This window comes from Oncorhynchus masou, chromosome 25 (assembly GCF_036934945.1).
Source record: "Oncorhynchus masou masou isolate Uvic2021 chromosome 25, UVic_Omas_1.1, whole genome shotgun sequence".
In the NCBI taxonomy this organism is placed as follows: domain Eukaryota; kingdom Metazoa; phylum Chordata; class Actinopteri; order Salmoniformes; family Salmonidae; genus Oncorhynchus; species Oncorhynchus masou.
Window position 1 is genome coordinate 45034244 of NC_088236.1, and position 26612 is coordinate 45060855.

Genomic DNA, 26612 nt, shown 5'->3' on the forward strand with positions numbered 1-26612 from the left:
GAATATGATTTTCAGCCCACTTTGGAACTTCAAGGGTTTTGACATAGCCCCTCTAGAAATGTAATAGGATATCTAGAGGCGCCCAAAATGGTCATCCTCTGAGTGTGCTCCCTTCTCTCAGAGAGAAAGTGCATTCATTCACAACAGAGGGGAAGGCATCAAAAGGACTAATTTATTTGGCTCGTATTCATTAAACGCAGGCATGCACACGCACACCCCTCTTGCAAAATGAAAACAAGATCTACTGGCCTTTGTCAATGGCATAAAATGCATTATGAAACGCAATCAGAACATGTGATAACTTCAACCCACTGGCATGGGCCATGACCAGGGGGAGGCGCATTTAATATTTTAATATGTCCAGGCAGTCTTATGTTCAGTTCTCTACTCTATTGGAAATGTATATTGCAACTACTAACAACCAACGCATAAGTTATTAAGCGCTGTCTGTTCAACTATTTGTTTCCATCTGATTCTGACTCCAATAGGGGTGATGATTTTTCTGCCCATGCAGCCTGTGTGAACTTCACATGTATGGCAAGCGCAACGCTTCCGCTCCATCATTTACCGTTTGACCGCAACACAACACGTGTGTCATGAAATTCACACTTCAGGCGCGCACATTCGCGGATGACGAAGATCCAGAAGATCTACACGAGCCCATGCGTCTTGTGCGGCTCATTTGCGCTGGAAACTGATCATAGTGGAAGTGCAGTATCTTCAGCCAACTGTGACATTCACGACGCCGTGCGCGCAGACTGGCAGGCTGCTGTACCAGCACTATGGAGGAGAAAAACAAGGACGATAACGCCACGAAGGGACAGGAATCGATGTCCTATCAACGGAGGATGTGGAAGAATTTTCAAGAAAAAACCAAACCGTTTTTGAGTCCCAAATTGGTCTCTGAACGTCGCAATCCCGACAGTAAAAAGGAGACTGGGTTATGGATGTTTAAAAGGAAAAAGAAACAGTTGGACCGTGTCTTTTCGTCCTCACAGCCCAATCTCTGCTCCTCTACCCCGTCGACTTTCCCGGGCGACCTGTCACTCGGCGGTACAGCGGTCCCTGGGAACAGCGACAACGGGCAACCTATGCAACAGCTGCTGGGTGCGGTTGGAGTGTCGGCAAGCAAGCCAGAGCTAACGGGACACGAGTGCCCGAAGCTCATCGTCTCCCATTTAATCATGTCCCACCAGAAGAGCTCCTCTCTCGGCTCTGCATGCTTCGAGAAGCTGGTAGTAAAATCTGCGGACGTTGGAGAGGAGGAACAGCTCCGCAAAAACGCCAGTGATTCTGTGAGTAACCTGGAAGTAAATAAACGTGCCACAACGTCTCCAAAAGCACCTCTTAATGATATGTGTGAATACATATTAGCAGGTTGTTTATGTATTTTAAGACAATTGAAGAGGCTGTAGAAGTGTCAGTTTACGGACAATGACATCACGGTATGATGGACTTTCCATTTTGTGTGACCGTAAAAGTTACTAGATTTCCATAAATTGCCTTCAAATCCCATCTCATTACTACACTTACACAAAATCTCAATTACAGTATACCTACAAATTCACTGTCTGTAGCTATGGGGGAGAAGGGTTTGAACCAGAAACCCTGAAAAACAAGACAAGTGTGCACTACCCCCTGCGCCATAAAGGTCCTGACCTCTGGGTAGAGCCTGTAGTAGTAAACATCCTCATTTGTAACACCAAGTTTATTAAAAACATTTTTTTAAATGTTCTACATGGGATGCAATTGATTAACATTCAAATGTACAAGTGGTGTCAGCAATGAATGCTATAGCAGTCAAATGTAATTCTAATGTACATAGACAAGTTCAACAATATAGGCCGGCTACTGCGATGCAAGGTAACGTTAGTGGCGTTATCCGCTTGATCTCTTGCAGTTCAAAAACTTGCCTGGAAAAGTCGACCCTCAGCCACCATAGGGTTGAATTGTAAAATACATATGCCATCGAAAGGTTGCAATAGTAAACTCAACATCTAAGAGGAAAACAATTAGCCAGTTAGCCACTCCAGAAAAATTAGCACGTAAGTGCATGAACGTTTATTTGGCTGTAGGTTAATAACGCAAAGCAAATGCATGTGTGGATCTATCTGTATACTAGCCATCTAAATGAGCTAACTAGCTACCTTCACTTACCAGAAGTAGCAGAGACAGAGCTGACCATTTTTTGTTTTATTATTATCCTGTGTCCAGCATGCTGGCACTGGTCATGCTGAGGAGTCTAAAATATGGTCCCATGAGCAAGAAAATATTCTCAAACCCTTGCTAAATGAAAATCGCCCACAATTCCAATTTTCATCCAGAAGCTCAAAGTAGCAACATCAAAACAACTTTCTAACAATAGACCTGCCAGTGTCTTCAAAAAATGTCTTCTCCTGCACACCATCAGCTGTTGCACCCAGACAGACACACAAACTGACTGACAGCCGGGAGCCGATATTATTAACCGTTAACGACATGTATTTGTCAGCTAAATTACACTTTTATTTTGTACCACTCAACTCTAATTTATAATGACTCTCGTTTCTAATGAGGGATATAGCTAGATATACACTAGTGTTCAAAAAGTTTGGGGTCGCTTTGAAATGTCCTTGTTTTTGAAAGAAAGGCAGCATCCCGAAGGCCAGCATCCCGGAGTCCCCTCTTCACTGTTGACGTTGAGACTGGTGTTTTGCGGAAACAATTTAATGAAGCTGCCATTTAAGGACTCGTGAGGCGTCTGTTTCTCAAACTAGATACTCTAATGTACTTGTCCTCTTGCTCAGTTGTGCACTGGGGCCTCCCACTCCTCTTTCTTTTCTGGTTAGAGCCAGTTTGCTCTGTTCTGTGAAGGGAGTAGTACACAGTGTTGTACGAGATCTTCAGTTTCTTGGCAATTCCTCGCATGGAATAGTCTTCATTTCTCAGAACATTTGGATCACTTTGAAGTGATCCAAATCGCAAATGAGTATTTTCAAAATACACTGCTCAAAAAAATAAAGGGAACACTAAAATAACACATCCTAGATCTGAATTAATTAAATATTTTTATTAAATACTTTTTTCTTTACATAGTTGAATGTGCTTACAACAAAATCACACACAAAAACAAAACAAAGTATCAATGGAAATCAAATTTATCAACCCATGGAGGTCTGGATTTGGAGTCACTCAAAATTAAAGTGTAAAACCACACTACAGACTGATCCAACTTTGATGTAATGTCCTTAAAACAAGTCAAAATGATGCTCAGTAGTGTGTGGCCTCCACGTGCCTGTATGACCTCCCTACAACGCATGCTCCTGATGAGGTGGCGGATGGTCTCCTGAGGGATCTCCTCCCAGACCTGGACTAAAGCATCCGCCAACTCCTGGACAGTCTGTGGTGCAACGTGGCGTTGGTGGATGGAGCGAGACATGATGTCCCAGATGTGCTCAATTGGATTCAGGTCTGGGGAACGGGCGGGCCAGTCCATAGCGTCAATGCCTTCTTCTTGCAGGAACTGCTGACACACTCCAGCCACATGAGGTCTGTCTCAGCATTGTCTTGCACTAGGAGGAACCCAGGGCCAACCGCACCAGTATATGGTCTCACAAGGGGTCCAAGGATCACATCTCGGTACCTAATGGCAGTCAGGCTACCTCTAGCGAGCACATGGAGGGCTGTGCAGCCCCACACCATGACTGACCCACCGCCAAACCAGTCATGCTGGAGGATGTTGCAGGCAGCAGAATGTTCTCCACGGCGTCTCCAGACTGTCACATCTGTCACACGTGCTCAGTGTGAACCTGCTTTCATCTGTGAAGAGCACAGGGCACCAGTGGCGAATTTGCCAATCTTGGTGTTCTCTGGCAAATGCCAAACATCCTGCAAGGTGTTGGGCTGTAAGCACAACCTCCACCTGTGGACGTCGGGCCCTCATTACCACCCTCATGGAGTCTGTTTCTGACCGGTTGAGCAGACACATGCACATTTGTGGCCTGCTGGAGGTCATTTTGCAGGGCTCTGCCAGTGCTCCTCCTGCTCCTCCTTGCACAAAGGCGGAGGTAGCGGTCCTGCGGCTGGGTTGTTGATCTCCTATGGCCTCGGCCTCCTCCACGTCTCCTGATGTACTGGCCTGTCTCCTGGTAGCGCCTCCATGCTCTGGACACTACGCTGACAGACACAGCAAACCTTCTTGCCACAGCTCGCATTGATGTGCCATCCTGGATGAGCTGCATTACCTGAGCCAATTCTGTGGGTTGTAGACTCCATCTCATGCTACCACTAGAGTGAAAGCACCGCCAGCATTCAAAAGTGACCAAAACATCAGCCAGGAAGCATAGGAACTGAGGAGTGGCCTGTGGTTATCACCTTCAGAACCACTCCTTTATTGGGGGTGTCTTGCTAATTGCCTATAATTTCCACCTGTTGTATATTCCATTTGCACAACAGCATGTGAAATGTATTGTCAATCAGTGTTGCTTCCTAAGTGGACAGTTTGATTTCACAGAAGTGTGATTGACTTGGAGGTACATTGTGTTGTTTAAGATTTCCCTTTATTTTTTTGAGCAGTGTATATAAATACATGGGGGAAAAAAGGTCATTTTATTTGGGACTTACTTAGTCAGGCTTTAACATTCTACACACGTGTCATACAGCAATTAGATGCTACGCAGCAGCTTAGCACGGGGATGAACAAACTAGTTTAGTTTCAATGTCTAGTCAAACAGCAGTTACCTTGCCATCTACACAGCCATATATCATCTCTGCACTGTTCTGAGGTAAAAGTCATGCTGTTCACTCTTCACAGCAGCTGCCTCGAACACGCTGCCCAGAGGTGTCCGTATGGTCCTAAAACATTCTCACTTCTTCCGCTAAACACGGCTCTTATCTATCCGCATGGTCCTAAAGCCACCCCTTAGTACTTGCTACACTGCATTTCCTTTTTAATTGGGATTGGAATGATTTTAGTAGCCTATTTGAAATAGTTGGTGTTGAGCTAGGGTATGGCGAATGCCATACACAATGATAGCCATCTTACACTTACTTGGTTAAAAAAAAAATCAAACCCTGCTGTAGTCAAGATCCATTCAGCTCTCAGTACGTTTAGAAGAACTAAATTGACTCCCACTCCTTCCCCAGTGTTTCTGGCTTTAGCCTCCACAGTACAACAGCTCCGTCTGACATCCAGGTGCTTGTGTAAGCAATTTGGCACACATACTTACTCAAGTGCACATTTCCCCCGTGCCAAGGACCTCTTATCCATTTCATATTTGAGACACCTACATTCAGGTGACAGGGTGAAGGGTACTTCAATATAAAAAAAAAGATCTGTGAACACTATGTGTACTCTATGGCCCCTTTACCAGAGATAGGCCTACTGTATAACCAGGGTTGCCAAATAAGCCAAATAAGCATTTCTTATTTCTAAAATGCCTCCCAGAGCTCAGGATTTAGCCTACACTTTCTAAATTAAATGAGAGTTTCTGGGAAATAACAAGCCACTGCATTACATTGTCATAATTTCTCAATGTAATTTGGAGAGTGAGCGGTGGTGATTCATTGTAACTTCTTGAGAGTCAGTTAAACATTTATTCAATGAAAGGGGCATACAACTGGACATTCTAGTTTGTTAACGAGTAGCCACACAGTGTATACTGTCCATTGGAAGTGGGTGTATGTCATAGGGTGTATATTACTACGAGTCCCAATTCCTTTCAGAACTTTGCATACCTCACCAATGCAATGAGGCATCAAAAACATATCTGATGATGATGATGTGTGTGTGTGTGTGTCAGCAAGGCTGAATGGTTTCTTGATGTCACAGAAAAATCCTATTGTCATGCAGTATCTACAGTTTTGTACCCCATATCATTTCATTTGATCATGGGAAATGAGCAGATAAACAAACTGCAGTAGAACTGTCATGTGTTTCCTCATTATCTGTCATAATCAGCATGTGTCATATTCCATGGACACTATGCGTTGCATGACGTTGATGTTGCTATTTAACAGATGCTTCTTGCCAGGGTGATAGGTGTTTCAATAGGACCTCTGTGTATTGAAATAAATCAGCTGGAGTCACAGCTATGTTCATCTTTTGCATTTAGGTCATGAGGCTCTCCACTTTAACCCCAGCTCTACTGATGTCCACTTGATGAATGGCCACTCCCAGACACAATAACCTCCAGCCCATGTGAAAGTGACTGTGGGTCTGCTCTGTTCCAGTATAGATCTTGGCTCGCGTCGCACACCACAGACTCTTGTGTTTTGGTTTTGGTGACACTGACACGTGATGTTTCTGATTGGCTGGATATGTGCACACTTTTCCAGGTAGAAATCAGCCCCTGCTCCCAAGCTAGAAAGCAAGGTTAGAATCATTCTGGGAAGATTAAATCCCCTCATATCTCTCCCTTCATTTGACTCTCTCACTCTCCACCTCATACATAGCCCTCTCTCTCTCTCTCTCTCTCTCTCTCTCTCTCTCTCTCTCTCTCTCTCTCTCTCTCTCTCTCTCTCTCTCTCTCTCTCTCTCTCCCGCTCTTTCTCTCTCTCTCTCTCTCTCTCTCTCTCTCTCTCTCTCTCTCTCTCTCTCTCTCTCTCTCTCTCTCTCTCTCTCTCTCTCTCTCTCTCTCTCTCTCTCTCTCTCTCTCTCTCTCTCTCTCTCTCTCTCTCTCTCTCTCTCTCTCTCTCTCTCTCTCTCTCTCTCTCTCTCTCTCTCTCTCTCTCTCTCTCTCTCTCTCTCTCTCTCTCTCTCTCTCTCTCTCTCTCTCTCTCTCTCTCTCTCTCTCTCTCTCTCTCACCCCAGACTGCTTATCAGTCACCCTGCCTCTGTGCCCAGCTGTTATGGGCCATTTGTGAAATATTTAGCAGTCAGGAAGGAGGAAGGCCATCTTGTATGCAGGACACACCAGACTCAAATGTTGTCAGTCAACTCACAGACTGTTTAGTAGAAGAGCTGTCATACTGACTGGTTTCCTGGGCCGGTAGCGTGGATGGAAAAGTGTCTGATACGTGTGGGCCTCTGGGTTGTGGGGGCGTGGAAACATGGCCTTCACCTTCCAGTGGCAGCGCCCGGCTCGATCTTAATGGCAGTTCCCTCGATGGAAGAATCAGAATCACTTTATTCAGGAAGTGCATTTGCATATATTTAAGGTTCTTGACCTGCTGCTTGCCAGAGAACGACTGATGTTGAGAGCCTGAAAGGGTCTGGGCACCATGATTCGGAGAACAACCCACTATAACATTGGTGCAGGCTTGAGCAGCAAATGCTCAAGAAATAGAGGCGTGTAGCTCTCACCTCTGATAGATTGCAATATCACCCTCTTTCTTTCCCGGACTCCCACCTGCTACTCAGGTGTGCTCAAGGTCTAGTGAAGGATACTGAAGGGAATGGAGGAAAGCCTTTTATTTGTGTCTGACTGAGCATGTTGGGCAAATGCAGACAGACGGTCAAGTCCAGACAGTTGAAGCCTATCAACAATGCTCACTTTATTACCACCACATCCAAGCATCCCGGTGTGTATCTCCCCCACCTCTCTGACGTCTCCCCTGGACTGATCTCAATCTGGGTGTCTGAGTGAATGTACGACAGACACCTCGCCTAAGGTTGAAAGGGAGGATTCTCTGCTCTGAGGACACATATGCATACCCTCTAAAAACAGGAGAGAACTGGGAGAACAAACAGGGTGGTGTGTGGAGAGAGAGAGAGAGAACGCCCAATGCATGGCATTCTTTCCCTGAGGCGTTGCTCTCTAGATTCTGCCTCTTCTCTCGGGGCGACAGAGTTGCGTGTTAAACCACCGCATGACTCAGTAGTCCTCTACAGCTCTCATCACGAGCAGCACAATCGGAGATGTGAATCTCACATTGTAACGTCAGATCACAGAGCACTGCTCTGTCCCTCTGACAGACACAGCAGAAATGTCTTTCGTCTTTTGTGTTGACACACGTTAAAAACTCAAATGTACTACAAACTACTGTAGTACTTACTGTATAACTCTGTTGTAAACTTTATAATACTATACTACACACTGTAGTATCCCTCTATCATGTGTAGTACTTACTATAGAATGTTGTCATATACTGTAGAATACTATAGTAAATACTATAGTTTTATATGAAGGGGAAAAAACACTGTAGTTAATACTACAGTAATGTCCGCAAAACACACTTTTTTTAACTATAGTAAATAGTACAGCATTTCATTTGCATATACCCTGCCAGTCCCCTACCCATATCCCAGTTTGTGCCACCCATAAGTGAGATACCCACATGCCAAGTACGACCATATATTGTGTTCCCTACAGGTTATATAGGAAAAGAGCAGGAGCTCTGAACTATCTGTTCAGACCTCAGTCCTTCCTTCAGGTTATGGAACATTTGAAAAAGCCTCCACTTCTATGTCAAAGATAATGAAACACAAACAGTGCAATTAGGAGAACAGAAGGGATGGTTTAGCTTGACAATCGACACATGAATCAAAGGAGTATTACGCATGGGAACGGAACCCTTAACTGCTGACATGTAAAATCCTTCTTGAACTGGGATCTCGGAAACACGGGCAGTGGCTGCATGAGGAAAGATTACATCAAACATGAAATGGAACATCAGTCCAATTACTGAACAGGATATTTTAGCAAATTAGATATGCCGTTTGTAGTTAATTCCGACATGAATTCATGTCAGTTAAGGTCAACATGCTGGTTATTTGAGTTTACGTTTTCTTAGTCCTCTTAATTGCTACTCTAACCTAAGAGCCTAATAAGCAGTAGCAATCCACCAACAGCTCAAAAGTTGTAAGCAACCGCCTAAATGTTTCTTTTAAGTTTTTGGGAGATTCCGGACACTCCTGAATGTATCGATATTGGTAGAAATGTTGAGTTTTATTTTTGTCATCAAGATAATAAAATGTCCTAGTCTGATAACAAAATGTTTCAGTCTGTTTGAAAGGTTTACAAGCTAATATAGGGTTTAATTTCAAAATCTCGTGCAAACGCAACACACCACTTCAAAAACATCTCCACATGCAATTGAACAGCCTCACAATGATAGGACAACAGCAGACATTATTAGCTGTTGCCATATGTAAAACCAGACAACACGGACGAGGGAACAAGACACAGGTGGGCAGTAAACATTCAGTGGACCAACGGGCCGCAGAACCTTCACTGTTCAAAAAATGCTAATCAAACATAAGCCATTTGCAGCTCAATGAACACAGCTCCACTCACCAGAGTTGTATCGAATGCATTTGCAAATGAGGCCCCCAAAAGAGGAAACCTGCAGTCCTAATAACCAATGATGCATACCTTGTTTGCTTTCATTTATGATCTAATCTGGTCTCGGTATGAATGATAACCATGATACACTGTCTCTTCCAGTTTGGAGTGACAGTTTCTGTTCTGTGCCCTACCTCATTGGAAAAGCCCATTTTCCTTTCTCAGAATTAGATTAAAAAAACAGGAATTCCAATTCTGGATAAAGAAGCAGAGTTTGTATTGTGATTGCCAGAAAATCACATTGTAGGATTTTTTATGAATTTATTTGCAAATTATGGTGTAAAATAAGTATTTGGTCACCTACAAACAAGCAAGATTTCTGGCTCTCACAGACCTGTAACTTCTTCTTTAAGAGGCTCCTCTGTCCTCCACTCGTTACCTGTATTATTGGCACCTGTTTGAACTTGTTATCACTATAAAAGACACCTTTCCACAACCTATTAAAGGAACAGATGGAAGAAAGTTTGAAGTGCCGGTATTCAGCTCCGGTGAGCTCCTGCCCAAGTCAAGCACTGTGTCACGCCATGACCTGAGTATTCTTTGTTTTCTTTATATATTTTGGTTAAGTCAGGGTGTGACATGGGTGATGTATGTGTTTTTGTACTGTCTAGGGGTTTTGTAGGTTTATGGAGTTGTTTACCATCTAGGTGTTTGTATGTCTATGGTTGCATAGATTGGTTCTCAATTAGAGGCAGCTGTTTATCGTTGTCTCTGTTTGAGAACCATATTTAGGCAGCCATCTCTTTGGGTATTTTGTGGGTTATTGTCTATGTGATGTTGCATGTTTGCACTCAGTTTTGATAGCGGTCACGTTCGTCTTGTTATTTTGTTTGTTTGTTTAGTGTACTTTGTGTTTTCCGTCTATCATTAAAAAGATGTATTCACATCACTCTGCGCTGTGGTCTCCTCACTACGACGATCGTGACACACTGCTTCTTATTGCTTGCACAATATAGCCTACAGCTGTGTCTGTCCGGAGCTCACTGGCAGCAGGAAACTCTGAGGGCCGAGAACACTTCATACAATGTTGCAAATTCGCTAGCACATGCTTTGGGCATGACCAACGTTAATAGGTAATACAATGTTTCAAGTTCATTGCAGACAGGTCATGCGTAGCCAATGTGATTTACAGGATATATTTTTTTAAATCAGGATATTTTCTACCTAAAAGCTGCAATGTTTTTGTTTGTTATTTTTATGTAGGCTATTTTTACATAGTTGGCAATGACAATAGAGTTACTTTTTAGGTTTGCATCATTTTCATTTAGATTTGGATAGAATTTTGATTAACCACATAACAATGATTTTTAGATATTAATACGTTATTAAAAATTAAATGAAACTGATCCACAAAAATGTGCATATGAAAACCATAATTGGCATGCAGATCGGTAGAATTGGGAAGATAAATTGTTATTCCATATGAGAAAGGTTGCCGGGGCCTCGTGTAGCCTATTACCGGCAACGTCAGGAGTTATTTTTTTCTTCTGGTTATCTAGATCTCTGACTCCCTCTTGAGTTATTTGTGTATTATTTCATTCAACAGTAAGCTTAAAGCATCAGATAAGCTCAATGCTCAATGTCGAGCGGCTCAGGACAGACTGGCGGCTCTGGCGGCTCAGGACAGACGGGAGACTCTGGCGGCTCAGGACAGACGGGAGACTCTGGCGGCGCTGGACAGGCGGAAGCACCTGTAGGGATGAGATGGAGAGACAGCCTGGTGCGGGGGGCTGCCACCGGAGGGCTGGTCCATGGAGGTGGCACAGGATAGACCGGACCGTCCAGGCGCACTGGAGCTCTTAAGCACCGAGCCTGCCCAACCTTACCTGGTTGAATGCTCCCGGTAGCCAGGCCAGTGCGGCAAGGTGGAATAGCCCGCGCTGTGCTGGCGAAGCGGGGACACAATGCTTAAGGCTGGTGCCATGTACGCCGGCCCGAGGAGACCTCTCTCTCTCCGGTAAGCACGGAAAGTTGGTGCAGGTCTCCTACCTGGCTTCACCACACTCCACGTGTACACTCCACGTGTGCCTCCCCCCCAAGAAACTTTTGGGGCTGCCTCTCGTGCTTCCAGCCACGCTGCCGTGCTTCCAGCCACGCTGCCGTGCTTCCAGCCACGCTGCCGTGCTTCCAGCCACGCTGCCGTGCTGCCTCCTCATACCAGTGCCTCTCTGCTTTCGCTGCCTCCAGCTCTGCTTTGGGGCGGCGATATTCCCCTGGCTGTGCCCAGGGTCCTTCGCCGTCCAGAATCTCCTCCCAAGTCCATGAGTCCTGCGTTCTTTGCCGCTGCTGCTGCTGGCCATTACCACACTGCTTGGTCCATTGTTGGTGGGTTATTCTATCACGATCGTCGTAGTGAGGAGACCAAAGCGCAGCGTGATGTGAATACATCTTTTTAATGAAAGACGGAAAACACGAAGTACACGAAACAAACAAACAAAATAACAAGATGAACGTGACCACTATCAAAACTGAGTGCAAACATGCAACCACACATAGACAATAACCCACAAAATACCCAAAGAGATGGCTGCCTAAATATGGTTCCCAATCAGAGACAACGATAAACAGCTGCCTCTAATTGAGAACCAATCTAGGCAACCATAGACATACATAAACACCTAGATGGTAAACAACCCCATAAACCTACAAAACCCCTAGACAGTACAAAAACACATACATCACCCATGTCACACCCTGACCTAACCAAAATATATACTCAACATTGATAGGAGCGCTCCAAACAAAAGTCGATGACTAAATTGAATTGACAAAACTTGTAATTGGAAGGAAGTAAACAAAAACGTGTTTCTCAAATTAAAATCAAACTTTATTTGTCATGTGCCGAATACAACACAAGTATCGACCTTACCGTGAAATGCTTTTATTAAAATACTTAACCAACAGTGCAGTTCAAGAAGAGTTAAGAGAATAAAGTAAAGTAAAAAATTCTAAAAAGTAACACAATAACATATCAATAATGAGGCTATATACAGGCGGTACGGGTACCGAGTCAGTGTGCGGGGGTACAGGTTAGAGGTCGTTTCTACATGTAGGTAGGGGTGAAGTGACTATGCATAGATAACAAACAGTGGGTAGCAGTAGTGTACAAAACAAATGGAGGGGAGAGGTCAATGTAATAGTCCAGTGGCCATTCTATTAATTGTTCAGCAGTCTTACGGCTTGGGGGTAGAAGCTGTTGAGGAGCCTTTTGGTCCTAGACTTGGTGCTCCGGTATCGCTTGCTGTGCGGTAGCAGAGAAAACAGTCTATGACTTAGGTGACTGGAGTCTCGGACAATTTCATGGGCTTTCCTCTGACACCGCCTATTATATAGGTCCTGGATGGCAGGAAGCTTGGCCCCAGTGATGTACTGGGCCGTACACACAACCCTCTGTAGCGCCTTATGGTCAGATGCCGAGCAGTTGTCATACCAGGCGGTGATGCAACCGGTCAGGATGCTCTAGATTGTGCAGCTGTAGAACCTTTTGAGGATCTGGGACCCATGCCAAATCTTTTCAGTCTCCTGAGGGGGAAAAGGTTTTGTCGTGCCCTCTTCACGACTGTCTTGGCGTGTTTGGACCATGATAGATAGTTGGTGATGTGGACACAAAGGAACTTGAAACTCTGAGACCCGCTCCACTACAGCCCCTTTGATGTTAATGGGTTTGGTCGGCTTTTTCCTGTAGTCCACGATCAGCTCCTTTGTCATGCTCACATTGAGGGAGAGGTTGTTGTCCTGGTACCACACTGCCAGTTCTCTGACCTCCTCCCTATAGGCTGTCTCATCATTGTTGGTGATCACGCCTACCACTGTTGTGCCATCAGCAAACTTAATGATGGTGTTGGAGTAATGTTAGGCCATGCAGTCATAGGTGAACGGGGAGTACAGGAGGAGACTAAGCATACACCCTTGAGGGACCCCCGTGTTGAGGATCAGCGTGGCAGGTATGTTGTTGCCTACCCTTACCACCTGGGGGCGGCCCGTCAGGAAGTCCAGGATCCTGTTGCAGAGGGAGGTGTTTAGTACCAGGGTCCTTAGTTTAGTGATGAGCTTTGTGGGCACTGTGGTGTTGAACGCTGAGCTGTAGTCAATGAACAGCATTCTCACATACAGTAGGTGTTCCTTTTTTCCAGGTTGGAAAGGGCAGTGTGGAGTGCGATTGAGATTGCGTCATATGTGGATCTGTTGGGGCGGTATGTGAATGGGAGTGGGTCTATGGACAGACCAGTGAGCTCTGGACAGACCAGCTTTTCAAAGCACTTCATGGCTACCGACGTTTGTGTTACAGGGCGGTAATAAGTTAGGCAGGTTACCTTCGCTTCCTTGGGCACAGGGACTATGGTGGTCTGCTTGAGAAATGTAGGTATTGTAGGTAATGTCAGTGAAGACATTTGCCAGCATGCTTTGAGTACACGTCCTGGTAATCCATCTGGTCCCACGGCTTTGTGAATGTTGACCTGCTTTAAGGTCTTGCTCACATTGGTCATCCAGAACAGCTGGTGCTCTCATGCATGCTTCAGTGTTGCTTGCTAGCTTAAAAGGCATTCAGCTCGTCTGGTAGGCTCATGTCGCGGGGCAGCTCGCGTCTGGGTTTCCCTTTGTAGTCCGTAATAGTTTTCAAGCCCTGCCACATCTGATCAGAACCGGTGAAGAAGGATTCAATCTTAATACTGTATTGATGCTTTGTTTGATGGTTCATCGGAGGGCATAGCGGGATTTCTTATAGGCGTCCAGATTAGTGTCCCGCTCCTTGAAAGCTGCAGCTCTAGCCTTTAGCTCGATGCAGATGTTTCCTGTAATCCATGGCTTCTGCTTGGGATATGTACATACGGTCACTGTGTGGAGATGTCGTCGATGCACTTATTGATGAAGCCGATGACTGAGGTGGTATACTCCTCAGTGCCATTGGATGAATCCCGGAACATATTCCAGTCTGTAAAACAGTCCTGTAGCGTAGCATCCTCGTCATCTGACCACTTCCGTATTGAGTGATTCGCTGGTACTTCCTGCTTTAGTTTTTGCTTGTTAGCAGGAATCAGGGGGTTAGAATTATGGTCAGATTTTCCAAATGGAGGGTGAGGGAGAGGTTTGTATGCATCTGTGTGTGGATTAAAGGTGGTCTACAGTTTTTTTCCCTGTGGTTGCACATGTGACATGCTGGTAAAAATGTGGTAAAACTTATTTAATTTTGCCTGCATTAAAGTCCCCGGCCACTAGGGGCGCCACTTTTCGGTGAGCATTTTCTTGGTTGAGTGCGATCTTAGTGCCAGCATTGGTCTGTGGTGGTAATTAGATAATATAGATGAGAACCCTCTTGGTAGATAGTGTGGTAGACAGCTTATCATAAGGTACTTTACCTCAGGCGAGCAATACCTCGAGAATTCTTTAATATTCTACAGCGCACCAGCTGTTATTGACAAAAAGACAGACGTCTTACCAGAAGTAGCTTCCCTTTTCTGCCGGTGCGGTGAAAATCCCTCCAGTTCTATATTATCCGTGCCATAGTTCAGCCATGACTCGGTGAAACAATAACTATTACAGTTCTTAATGTCCTATTGGTAGGATAATTGTAACTGTAGGTCATCAGTTTTATTTTCCAATGATTACATGTTAGCAAGTAGAATTGATGGCAGTGGGAGTTTACTCGCTCACCTACGGATTCTCAAAAGGCAGCCCGATCTGCTTCCACTTTTCCTCTGTCTTTTCTTCACGCAAATGACAGGTATGTGGGCCTGTTCTCGGGAGAGCAGTATATCTTTCTCGTCTGACTGTAGCTAAGAAAGTAATACTAAGTGTATGTTGTGTAGCACATGTAGCCTGTAACCTGTTTTTGAGAAATATAATCATTGAAAAACGTAAGAGCTTTCATTGTCTGCTTATATGCCCCCTTTATTTATCCTACGGTTCTGACTTGCTGCACAAGGAGAACACTGTAATAGTGGCCCATGTTCTGAATTCTGTCGCTGTACATTTCAAAAGTGCTGAACAAATAGTTATATTGACTACGTCCGTCCTAGCTCGCTCATTATTGTCTTAATCGAAATTACGGATTGACTCTTATCCGCTTGTCGTTCCCTTATGCCATAGTTTGTACATCTCAATTGTCAGTAGAAACCACATTTGTTTAAGCGCATCAGCCATATCAGCTATGTTTTTTTAAAGGCAGTGAATGAGGCTGAATGAACTGTTTCGCTGTCAAACAAGGTTTTGCTGCCAGACAAGGCTCAGCTGATAGCCAGGTGTAGCAGTGGTAAGGTGTTGGGACTGCTGTTAGGATAGCTTTATGTAGGCCCTAACAGTTTGTGGGCGCCGTTTGTCACCGTTACAGTGCAATTAATGTATTGTTTAGTGTTGTGTATTTGTGCCCCGCCAAGATCAACATGCTAAAATCGCCACTGTGAATGCATTAACAGAAATGACCACAACAGATGAGAAATGATAGGAATTAAAGGTGAACGTACTACTAGTTTATGTAATCTGGAAGTGATACACACTAACAATCAAACACAAACAATTCACACAATGAAGTCATGAGAGAGAAGTGGATTGTGCGTCTGGGCGCTGCATGGTCAATCCGACGTTTGCATTGGCCGTGCAGCATTTACGGCGATATGGTCTCTGCAAATGTCACTGCATTAAAACACTTGCATTTCACAGAGCAGTGCAGAGCTGTTGTGAAGGAAGTTGTCAAGGAGGTGAGTTTGTGTTTATACAGGATGTACTGGCCCCACCTACTGCCAAACCACCGCATCAATGTAGACATGAAGTGGTGACCTCAGTAAAAAGACGGGGGAATATACCTGTAACGGGTTTCTGTAGGCGAAGGAGAGTCGGACCAAAATGCAGCGTGTAGATTGCGATCCATGTTTAATGAAAAAACGTAAAACACAAATCAATACAAATACTACAAAAACAAAAGAACGTAACGAAAACCGACGGCTCCTCTCTCCGGCTGCCTCTGCTCTCCTAAGTGCCTCCACCTGTTCCCATGGGAGGCGATCTCTTCCAGCCAGTATCTCCTCCCAAGTGTAACAACTTTTGCCATCCAAAATGTCTTCCCATGTCCATTCCTCCTTTTGCTGCACCTGCCTGTTAACACGCTGCTTGGTCAGTTTGCGGTGGGTGATTCTGTAACGGTTTTCTGTAGGCGAATGAGAGTCGGACCAAAATGCAGCGTGTAGATTGCAATCCATGTTTAATAAAAAAACGTAAAACACGAATCAATACAAATACTACAAAAACAAAAGAATGTAACGAAAACCGAAACAGCCTATACTAGTGTAAACTAACATAGAGACAGGAACAATGACACTAAGGACAATCACCCACGAAACACACAAAGAATATGGCTGCCTAAATATGGTTCCCAATCAGAGACAACGATAATCACCTGACTCTGATTAAGAACCGCCTCAGGCAGCCATAGACTAATGCTAGACATCCCACAAAACCCCAAGACAAAAACACACCACAATAAACCACGTCACACCCTAGCCTGACCGAATAAATGAAGAATAAACATAATATATTTCGACCAGGGCGTGACAATTCCCATTTCCCACCGATCCTGATGGGTCATGGTATCAGTCTAGTTTACCTCGTATTGCAACCCAGTGTGTCCGTCCTTCCTTCCAACCTCCTTATCCTTATTCTAATATGACACTTCCTCACCACCTCCTCTCCCTTCCCAGACTGTGTGCAGCGTGGCAATCTGGAGAGGAGAGATTAAAATGGGAGACGGACGCAGGGAGGGACAGCAGCGGTTCCATAAATTACATTAAGGCGACCATAGAGTCGGAAATGACTTCAATCACATTGTGCCTAGTGTGAGTCAGATGGATGCTAGCCGAGGACAGGGTTAGCACTACTAGCAGCACGCCACAGAGGCAGAGATAATTCAGCTTTCGGGGAGGTTGGACACCAATTCCAAATCCTGTGGAAAAGATGCGTCGCTCGAACCCAGCCGACAGCATGATTCCTCACGCATGTGCTTGTTAATCATAGCTGTGTCCTTCACAGGAATTATAATCCCAGGGATGTACCGTATAAACGCCTATAGGTTGGTGGTCACATGGACACTCATTGGAGAAGCCCCATATAAGCATTTACATACGACATGATGTTTGAGATATGTGTTGTGTTCCTAGAATGGCAACTGCATGAAACATGCTTGTTTAGTCTGGCTTGGCTGGATCTCTTGGTGGGCTCTTGGTGTGCCCCATGAAGTAGTTTGTGGCTCTGCTGCTCTCTGCTCTTTTATTGTTATTGCCTACCTACTGTGGTTGTGTGTGTGCGTGTCCGTGCGTGTGTGCATGTGTGTGTGTGATATTTAGTTTGTTTCCGTTTCTTCTACCAAATCCGAAAGTAAAACAGCAAGCAGTGTGTGTGGGCTAACATAACTCATGTAGTATACCAAGCTTTACCCACACACTGTTTGGTATGTATTGACACGAGAATAGGAAATATCATTAACCTGGATTCATTCCTCTTTAAGCAGCACATTTGAACCATTATCCCTCTGCTCTGTCTGATCATCTGGGTGAATGCACTTTCACTGTTAGTGAATGCAGCCTTTCGAGTTAGTACAGTTTCAAATGCCGTCCACCCTCTGTCTCTCTAATCCTCCGTGTCCTCTGCTCTGCTGTTACCACTCAAAGATTGGAGGGAGGAATGATGATAACCTGTAATTAGACCTGTTTTACTGAACCGAGAGAGAGAGAAAGAGACAGAGTGAGAGAGAGAGAGGGAGAGAGAGAGAGAGAGAGCGAGAGAGAGCGAGAGAGAGAGAGAGAGAGAGAGAGGGAGAGAAGGAGACAGAGAGAGAGACAGAGAGAGAGAGAGAGAGAGAGAGAGAGAGGGGGAGAGAAGGAGACAGAGAGAGAGGCGAGACAGAGAGAATAATAATAATAAGTTGCATGGACTCATATTGTGTGCAATATTATTGTTTAACATTATTTTTTAATGACTACCTCATCTCTGTACCCCACATATACAATTATCTCGGTCAAGCAGTGAATTTCAAACACAGATTCAACCACAAAGACCAGGAAGGTTTTCCAATGCCTCGCAAAGAAGGGCACCTATTGGTAGATGGGTAAAAACAGTAGACATTGAATATGCCTTTGAGCATGGTGAAGTTGACACTTTGGATGGTGTATCAATACACCCAGTCACTACAAAGATACAGGCATACTTCCTAACTGCCTGGAGAGGAAGGAAACCGCTCAGGGATTTCACCATGAGGCCAATAGTGACTTTAAAACAGTTACAGAGTTTAATGGCTGTGATAGGAGAAAGCAATAGTAAGCAAATTGACAGAGTGAAAAGAAGGAAGTCTTTACAGAATACAAATATTCCAAAACATGCATCCTGTTTGCAACAAGGCACTAAAGTAATACTGCAAAAAAATGTGGCAAAGCAATTCACTTTTGGTCCTAAATACAGTGGCAAGACCTGAAAATGTTTGTCTAGCGATGATCAACAACCAATTTGACAGCGGTTTAATTTTTTTCAAAGAATAATGGGCAAATCCAGGTGTGGAAAACTCTTAGGAGATTTACCCAGGAAGACTCACTATTTTTGTTATACCCCTTTTTCTCCCCAATTTCATGGTATCCAATTGGTAGTAACAGTCTTGTCTCATTCCTGCAACTCCCGTACGGACTCAGGAGAGGCGAAGGTCGAGAGCCTTGCATCCCCCGAAACACAACCCAACCAAGCTGCACTGCCTCTTGACACGATACATTTGCAAAAATATCTAAAAACATGTTTTCACTTTGTCATTATGGGGTATTGCATGTAGATGGGTGAGAGAAACACATATATTCAATCCATTTTGAATTCAGGCTGTAACACAACAAAATGTGGAGTAAGTCGAGGGGCATGAATACTTTTCGGAAGGCTTTGTGGTTCCTCTTCATTGTTTTCCAAGCAGCGTTGACCGATGCTCTGCTGGTTTTCTGGTTGCACTTGCGATGCCAATTTTAGCCCGAAAACCTCCACGTCGGTGATGTAAGGATGGCAGGATGGCACGGCGCATGTTTTTTCTTCTTCTAGTGTGCTCAGATTGAGGAAGGTTAAACCTGCCCTTGGGGCATCTTTTAGAAGGCATATTTTTTGAGATGCAGGATTGCAGAGCTCTGTTAGTGGATCGTGTGGATGTGCCCAGTGCAGTTATGTAATCCAAGAACACATCCCTATGAAGTTCAACACAATGTATACCACGCTGTTCAGATGAAGCCCTTTGACCTATTGAGTCGTAGCTATCGCCTGCTATTGCTGCGCTCCACGCACTAATTCACAGTTGGAATGTATTTCCTGTCCTGTGTAGATCAAGAGGGAAGTCATTGTAGCATATGATCCCTTTTATATTAGCGTGGGTAATCAACACCCTGCACCTGGCATCCGTAGTGACAATGTAGCGCCACTTTTTCAAACCGTGGCATGTGTGTGGTGAGTGGGACCCTGCACCGGCAGTGTCAGTGGGCGAGAATGGATTTGGCGCCACCTGCTGGCATTAAGGTGGCTATGTCTGGCCCGGTGAGGAAAACAGAGGACGTGGCTGACAGTAGGTTGAGATTGACAATCAGACTCTGATAATCATGCCTTGCTTATATTTCAGAGTTTAGACCCTGTTAGTCCTTGATAGTTCTGTGGAAAGAGAATGAGTCGACACATAAGTAATGCCTATTGGATTTGAAGGAGACATGTTAGTAGCAGAAACCTGTAACCCAGAAGGTTTCATGTGGTTCCTTGAGACGGGTATCGTCTGCGGGCTCTGCCTCGGACACTCCCTAGACACACCCATAGTCACTTGCTGGGGCATATTCAGCAGGACACAATGTTTTGGTACATTTAGATAGAAACATGTTATGTAGAACAAACGTGCCTCCGACATGTACATTTACATTTACATTTAAGTCATTTGGCAGACGCTCTTATCCAGAGCGACTTACAAATTGGTGAATTCACCTTATGACATCCAGTGGAACAGCCACTTTACAATAGTGCATCTAAATCATTTAAGGGGGGGGGGGTGAGAAGGATTACTTTATCCTATCCTAGGTATTCCTTAAAGAGGTGGGTTTTCAGGTGTCTCCGGAAGGTGGTGATTGACTCCGCTGTCCTGGCAGTGAACAAGGAATCGAACAAGGAATTGTGTTGTCTCTGTTCGTGGCGTTTCTATCTGCAGTGTTCGACAAGGTTGGGCAACTGAACGTGTCCTTGTTTGAGTGACTGTATGTTTTGGTAAAAAAATGATAGGTGAAACTAGGAAACTGTTTATAGTTTAAAAGTCTATTCATCTCAAACAATACAATATAATACAAGTCACTGAGAACATTCTCACTTGTATGGCATATCAGAATAGGTTTCCTTTTGTGGACTGTTGACTTACTTCCAAGTAGCAACGTGTGGAAGGCTATCTCTCAGGCCTACTTATATATTTGGTGTTTTTCCTCTGTGGACGAGGCCTATTTCTCATTTTGATTATTTGACAGACGAACAACCTAACTGGTAAAGTCAATACTTATTTTGTTCATCTTGGCTGAATGAATTTGATTTTTGCTTTTGCTATTTGGAATTCTTACTGGATTTTGGGACTGAACTGAATTGAACATGTACTTTTATTGGAGGACTTAAATTGATCGTTCGGATTTTTGGCAATGAAGCCCTTTATCTACTTCCCCAGAGTCCGGAGAACTCGTGGATAACATTGTTATGTCTCTGCGTGCAGCGTTAGCATTGGCTTGTGAAACCACCTCTAACTTCCCACTGGGCACAAACTGTTTTCAATCATAACGTCATTTGTCAACCTATTGTGAAGTGGAATCTATGTGGAAAACACACTGGATTTGCTAAAAGTCATCAACATAAACTGTTGTTTTTAAGGGGAAAGTTCAACCACAGGATTAGGTCATCATGGTAACAAATATTCAACATAGACAAATCTTGTATCAAATATGTTGAATTTGTACCTTTTGAAACAACATCAGATCTTCAACATTATATTCACAAATGATATATATAGGTTGGGCAGCACCTCCTACTGGAGGGTGGATCTATCTACAGTTGTCTCTTTGATCTTCCATTCAGGGTTTTAACCATGCCTAGCCCTGTTTAGTTTTGATGTTTGTGACTGACTACTACCAATGTGCTATCATGAGAATGATTATTTAGAGATCTCTTATTAACTAAATAGGTTCACTGTTTCTATCAAAGTTATTCCAAAGGGTAGGTGTAACAGAGCAAATGAAATGTAACCACACTTTATCACTGATATATATCATCAATGATGCTATTTAGGACAATATGGCATTTGTGAGGTCATCAACAGCTATTGTTTCAATTCAACAATACCTATAGGCCTACGTTTTAAAGCATGAGTTGTTTTTCAATTTAATCGACAAGTTATATATTAGTTAATATGTTGGATTAACGTCTGCATCTCAACCAAAAAAATGTGAGTGAAAGAAAAGGACTAAATCAAATCAAACTTTATTTAAAGTGCATCTAAAGTTTTGTCCTGTTCTTTAAATTAGATTTTTGCATTGCGACAGAAGTGAATCCAACAATTTATTTGTAGACAAACTGGGTATTGCGTTGTCTTTGGTTGTCAACGCAGCCAAATATCAGCATTTACTTGGATAATTCCATATATGCCACTGACTTAATTCCAGTTTGTCTACAAATGAATAATTTAGTCCTATTCTGATCTAAGTTAAAGAATAGGAATGGGAAAAGGAGGTCAAATCAAACTTGAATTAAATACACTTTAAATAAAGTTAGAGTTGATTTAGTCCTAATCTTTCGTTGGGCTTCCGAGTGGCACAGCTGTCTAGGGCACTGCATCTCAGTGCTAGAGGCGTCACTACAGACCCCGGTTCCAGGCTGAATCGCAACTGGCCGTGATTGGGAGTCCCATAGGGCAGCGTCGTTAGGGTTTGGCAAGGGTAGGCCGTCGCCGTAAATAAACACGTTCTTAACTGCTTTGCCTAGTTAAATAAAACATTTAAAAGAATAGGATTAAGCCTGCGGATCAGATGAAACTATCCTAGCATTAGATACATCTCCTATATATATATATATATATATATATATATATATTGATTGTAACACATCCACGGTTACTGTATAAATGTCTTGATATGCAGTCATAGAAACCATGTTCAAGATGATATTCGAAGGTCGCAGGTCTGTGGGGATCTTCACAACTGTTATAATAACGTGAGTAATCTTGAACAGCATTGATCCGTTGCACTATGTACTTGTAATGTCATCTCAACTGCAAATCCAGGTCATTTGGTTGTGCTATTCGACGAAGCCCAGTGATAACACATGACGTTTGTGTATTTCCATTGGAACTTTGTCGTGCTTCAGTATGGTTAAAAGTGCCCTGATAACGCATTTGGATGACAACTTAACCAAAAATCAGACATTGGTTTTTACATTGGATTTTCGGTGGTGCTTTTTGATTGTTGAAAACATGTTTTTAACACATTTGGGAATTTCGAGAAAAAAAAATGTATTTTTGAGTGAGTGAATTCAGGTTGAAATCTCATTGATCTCAACCAAATATGACCCACATTTCCACATTGAAATGACGTGGTGTGCCCAGTGCGTTCCTTTTTTACTGGGTGGAGATGCATACAAATGGTATCCATGAGTTCATCTGACTCTGGGGAAGTACTGTAGAAACAGGGCTTTATTGCCACAATCCCTTTAAAACAGACTTGATTTTTATGTTTTTAGTTGTGATTAAAAGACTGAGCCTGTACATTTGAGTTGGTTTGATTCTGTATGTCAATTGATTTATTGCAGAATACAAATAATTCTTTACACAACATTTGTGCTCTCCCTTTTTATTTACGGTGTTAGTGCTAACTGACTGTTCTAAACCTTTTCATCTGACTGTAATACACATCATTCACTCAGACATAATTCATACACCTGGGTATAACTGTGGGTAAATATATGGGGATAGAAGATGGGTCAATGAAGGTCGGCAGACAGTGGCCTTTAAATGAGTAAAAGCTGCAACATTTTCATATTATTTTGTCCCCTAAACATCTGTCCACCCAATTCATACAACCTCAGGGGTCAAGAAGTCAACACAAAGCTCATTAATATTCATGTCTCTGTATCGTATGTGGTCGTGTTGCTGTGGTTGTGTGTGTGTGTGTGTGTGTGTGTGTGTGTGTGTGTCAGCTTGGAGAGGTTTGGGATGCTATTGTTTCATTGTATTCTACTACCGTTAACTATCCTCCAGGTTTCATTTGATGCCTCATGATCAGACATGTTTACTCTTTCCCTCCTCTCCTCTCCTCTCCATCCTGTGTGGTTGAGCCAGAAGAATGAATGAGCCCTCGGCAACCCTCTCCTCCCAGCGGCAATAACAGTGTGTGTGTGTGTGTGTGTGTGTGCGCACACGTGCATGGATACGTGTGTGTGTGTGTGCAGTACCATGTGACTCAGGTGTATAAAATAACTATGGCTTGAATCACAGAGTAAAATGCAATGGGAATTCTATCTTTTGACTGCTGGGGTTGTGTCTGTTTCAAATCATTGTCTGCCATCTCAAAATACTGTATGTTCCCGCTTTATAGTCCAGTTGGTTTGTAACCCACACCTGTATTACGGTAATGGTCTACTCTGTATGTACTGTGTGCATCAATGCATAGAGAAGATCAATATAGCGAGTCATTGTGTAGCCTTGTGCTGTTTATTTGCTAGTATAGCAGTGTTGGTGGCCAGTCCATATGTCTGTTTATCAGTGTTTACATGTAGGTTTTTTCCATTTAGGTCAGCAGTCTCTGAGTGTTACGTCTAATTCCTCATCTTGGACAGCATCCCAAACTGTACAGTGACTTCAGAGATACAATAATTAGTATGCCCCTGACTGTCGCTTCTTGTGGTATTTTAGTCTGCGTATTGAGTGTGTGTGTGTGTGTGTGTGCGCGCGTTCGTTCGTGCGCAGGCACTAACACTGACATTCAGGACACAGCTGCACATACACTCCAAAATGCATGCATGTACGCATGTACACTATTTTTCATATTTTGGCTCAACATCACTAGTAGATCCTTTCATGTGCTGGAAATGCTATATGTCTGATAAAATAGCAATGTCACACATTTGCATCAGTGACAGTCAAGTCTAACGGGTGGGGAAAAAACACCCACTGAGTTATCAATTTGCACCTCCTGAGAGAGTGATTCTAACCTCAAGGGACGTTTGAGGGACATTGGATCCTCTTCTTCCCTCGTGGCAGGTGTTGAAGTCCACTTCACACCCAGAGAAAGTGCATTTTCTGGTGTGGTGATGGACTGTACCACTGTAGGCCAGCTGTGCTATGCTGGATGCATCTGGATGAGAAGCTGTCAGAACCTGTTGGTGAGAACTCAATTAAATCCAATGTTTCAAATTCCAAACTCAACCTTCTCTGCGAGAAAAAATAAACAAGTACAGCATTAAAGGTCCCGAACAATCATTCTGATTCCCATGTAAAATAGCCTTTTTGAGTGACTAAAATATCAACCATAATATTTGTTTGGGATAGAAATGCCCAACATTTTAGAAAAATACTTTTTCTCTTATGGCTAACTATCTGGAAGTTTGAAAAGACAGGCTGAGTGGGCAGGGAGCTTTATATTCTTGAGCTCGTCTTGACTGACAACTCTTTGAAACACCTTTGTCAAGAAACTTGGATGCAGTGTTGCAGTAAAATCCTCTCAAGCGAGCGTGGTGATACACAAAACAACTCAAACAACATTGAAATTGCGTCAGTGATGTCCATTTTGTTTATACATCTCCCGTTTGACATGTCTCTTGTGGTTCGGTTCACAGCAGCACTGACGGATGTCTTGACAAGACAACTACGACACGGTTTTGAACAGCCCTTTCCCCCATTATGTTTTAAGCTGACTGAAGACCCAGCTAGCCAGTAACTATCTAACACTAGACACAGATGATAGGGGAGACATAAGTATCTTTGCCATAGATTAATATTTGAAACTTTTAATTACATTTGCTGACACCCTAAAGTCAAATTCTGGCACCAGTAGACACACATTTTCCGATGTTGGCTACAAGGCTGTACTTATTTAAATTCGTTAAGAGAATATCATGTTACCATTGGTGTAAAATGAGAGTTAGGGTGACGTCACCCTATCCCTTTAATGATCCCTCCTCCTGAATCCAAGTGTTTGAAATGAGGGGGGGGACCAGTAACCGTCTGAAAAAGCGTTATCAATGAGGAAGCAACAGTCATTTTTCATACTTTGGTCGGGTTTCATCCAAATATCATCCAATTTCGTGAAAAACATGATTTTGACTGTTCATGACCTTTAAGATTTATTGGATGCACTTTCCTACAAATGAGCATCTAAAATAGGCCGAGCATTTCACTGATCTGGAGTCACACCTTTAAAAGAGAGTATGGGAAGTGTCAGAGACAGGCAGGGAAGACAGGCACAGGAGAGTCAAACGGAGCCTTTTAATAAATGTCCAAGTAACATGCTCCATAACACTAATAAGAAAAAATTAATATAAACAAATATGGGTACGAAGACCCGTCGCGCACCTATACAAATAAACACTACACTGACAATAAACAAACCGTGAATAACCAACACAGTACCGTGTGGTGAAACAAACACAGACACGGAAACAATCACCCACAAAGTACCCACAGAATATGGCTGCCGAAATATGGTTCCCAATCAGAGACAATGATAGACAGCTGCCTCTAATTGAGAACCAATCTAGGCAACCATAGACATACAATATACCTAGAAAGGAAACAGCCTCATAAACATACAAAACCCCTAGACAAGACAAAAAACACATACATCACCCATGTCACACCCTGACCTAACCAAATATAACAAGGAAAACAAAGAATACTAAGGTCAGGGTGTGACAGGAAGAGATGCTCACCATAATTCAGAGTAGATTAGAAGTGTCATATAAAATGTAATCAGGACTAAATAGATGGCAGCATTACCTGTCAGAAAGAACCCATTCCTCTGGGAAAAGGAAGTTAAGACAGAGTTTCACTGTTCTCCAGTAAGTGTTCACAGACAGGGTTCTAAATCAAACTGACACACGCCACTGACTGACAGGCCTATTAGCCTTCCGTTCACTCTAGAGGTCGACCGATTATGATTTTTCAACACCGATACCGATACCGATTATTGGAGGGCCAAAAAGGCGATACCGATTTAATCGGCCGATTTTTATTTATTTTATTTGTAATAATGACAATTACAACAATACTGAATGAACACTTATTTTAACTTAATATAATACATCAATAAAATCAATTTAGCCTCAAGTAAATAATGAAACATG

General features: G+C 43.3%; 1 protein-coding gene across 5 annotated transcripts in view; it reads left to right on the forward strand.

Annotated features, from left to right (window-relative positions):
* The first annotated feature begins 640 nt into the window (after positions 1 to 640).
* The window catches only part of LOC135514391 (multiple C2 and transmembrane domain-containing protein 1-like), a 209531-nt gene continuing 183559 nt past the window's right edge, over positions 641 to 26612 (forward strand). For all 5 annotated transcript variants that reach the window (XM_064937841.1, XM_064937844.1, XM_064937842.1 and 2 more), the window contains exon 1: positions 641 to 1295. In XM_064937841.1, the coding sequence (XP_064793913.1) occupies positions 783 to 1295 (513 nt within the window). In that variant the 5' untranslated portion in view covers positions 641 to 782. The remainder of the gene's footprint in view (positions 1296 to 26612) is intronic.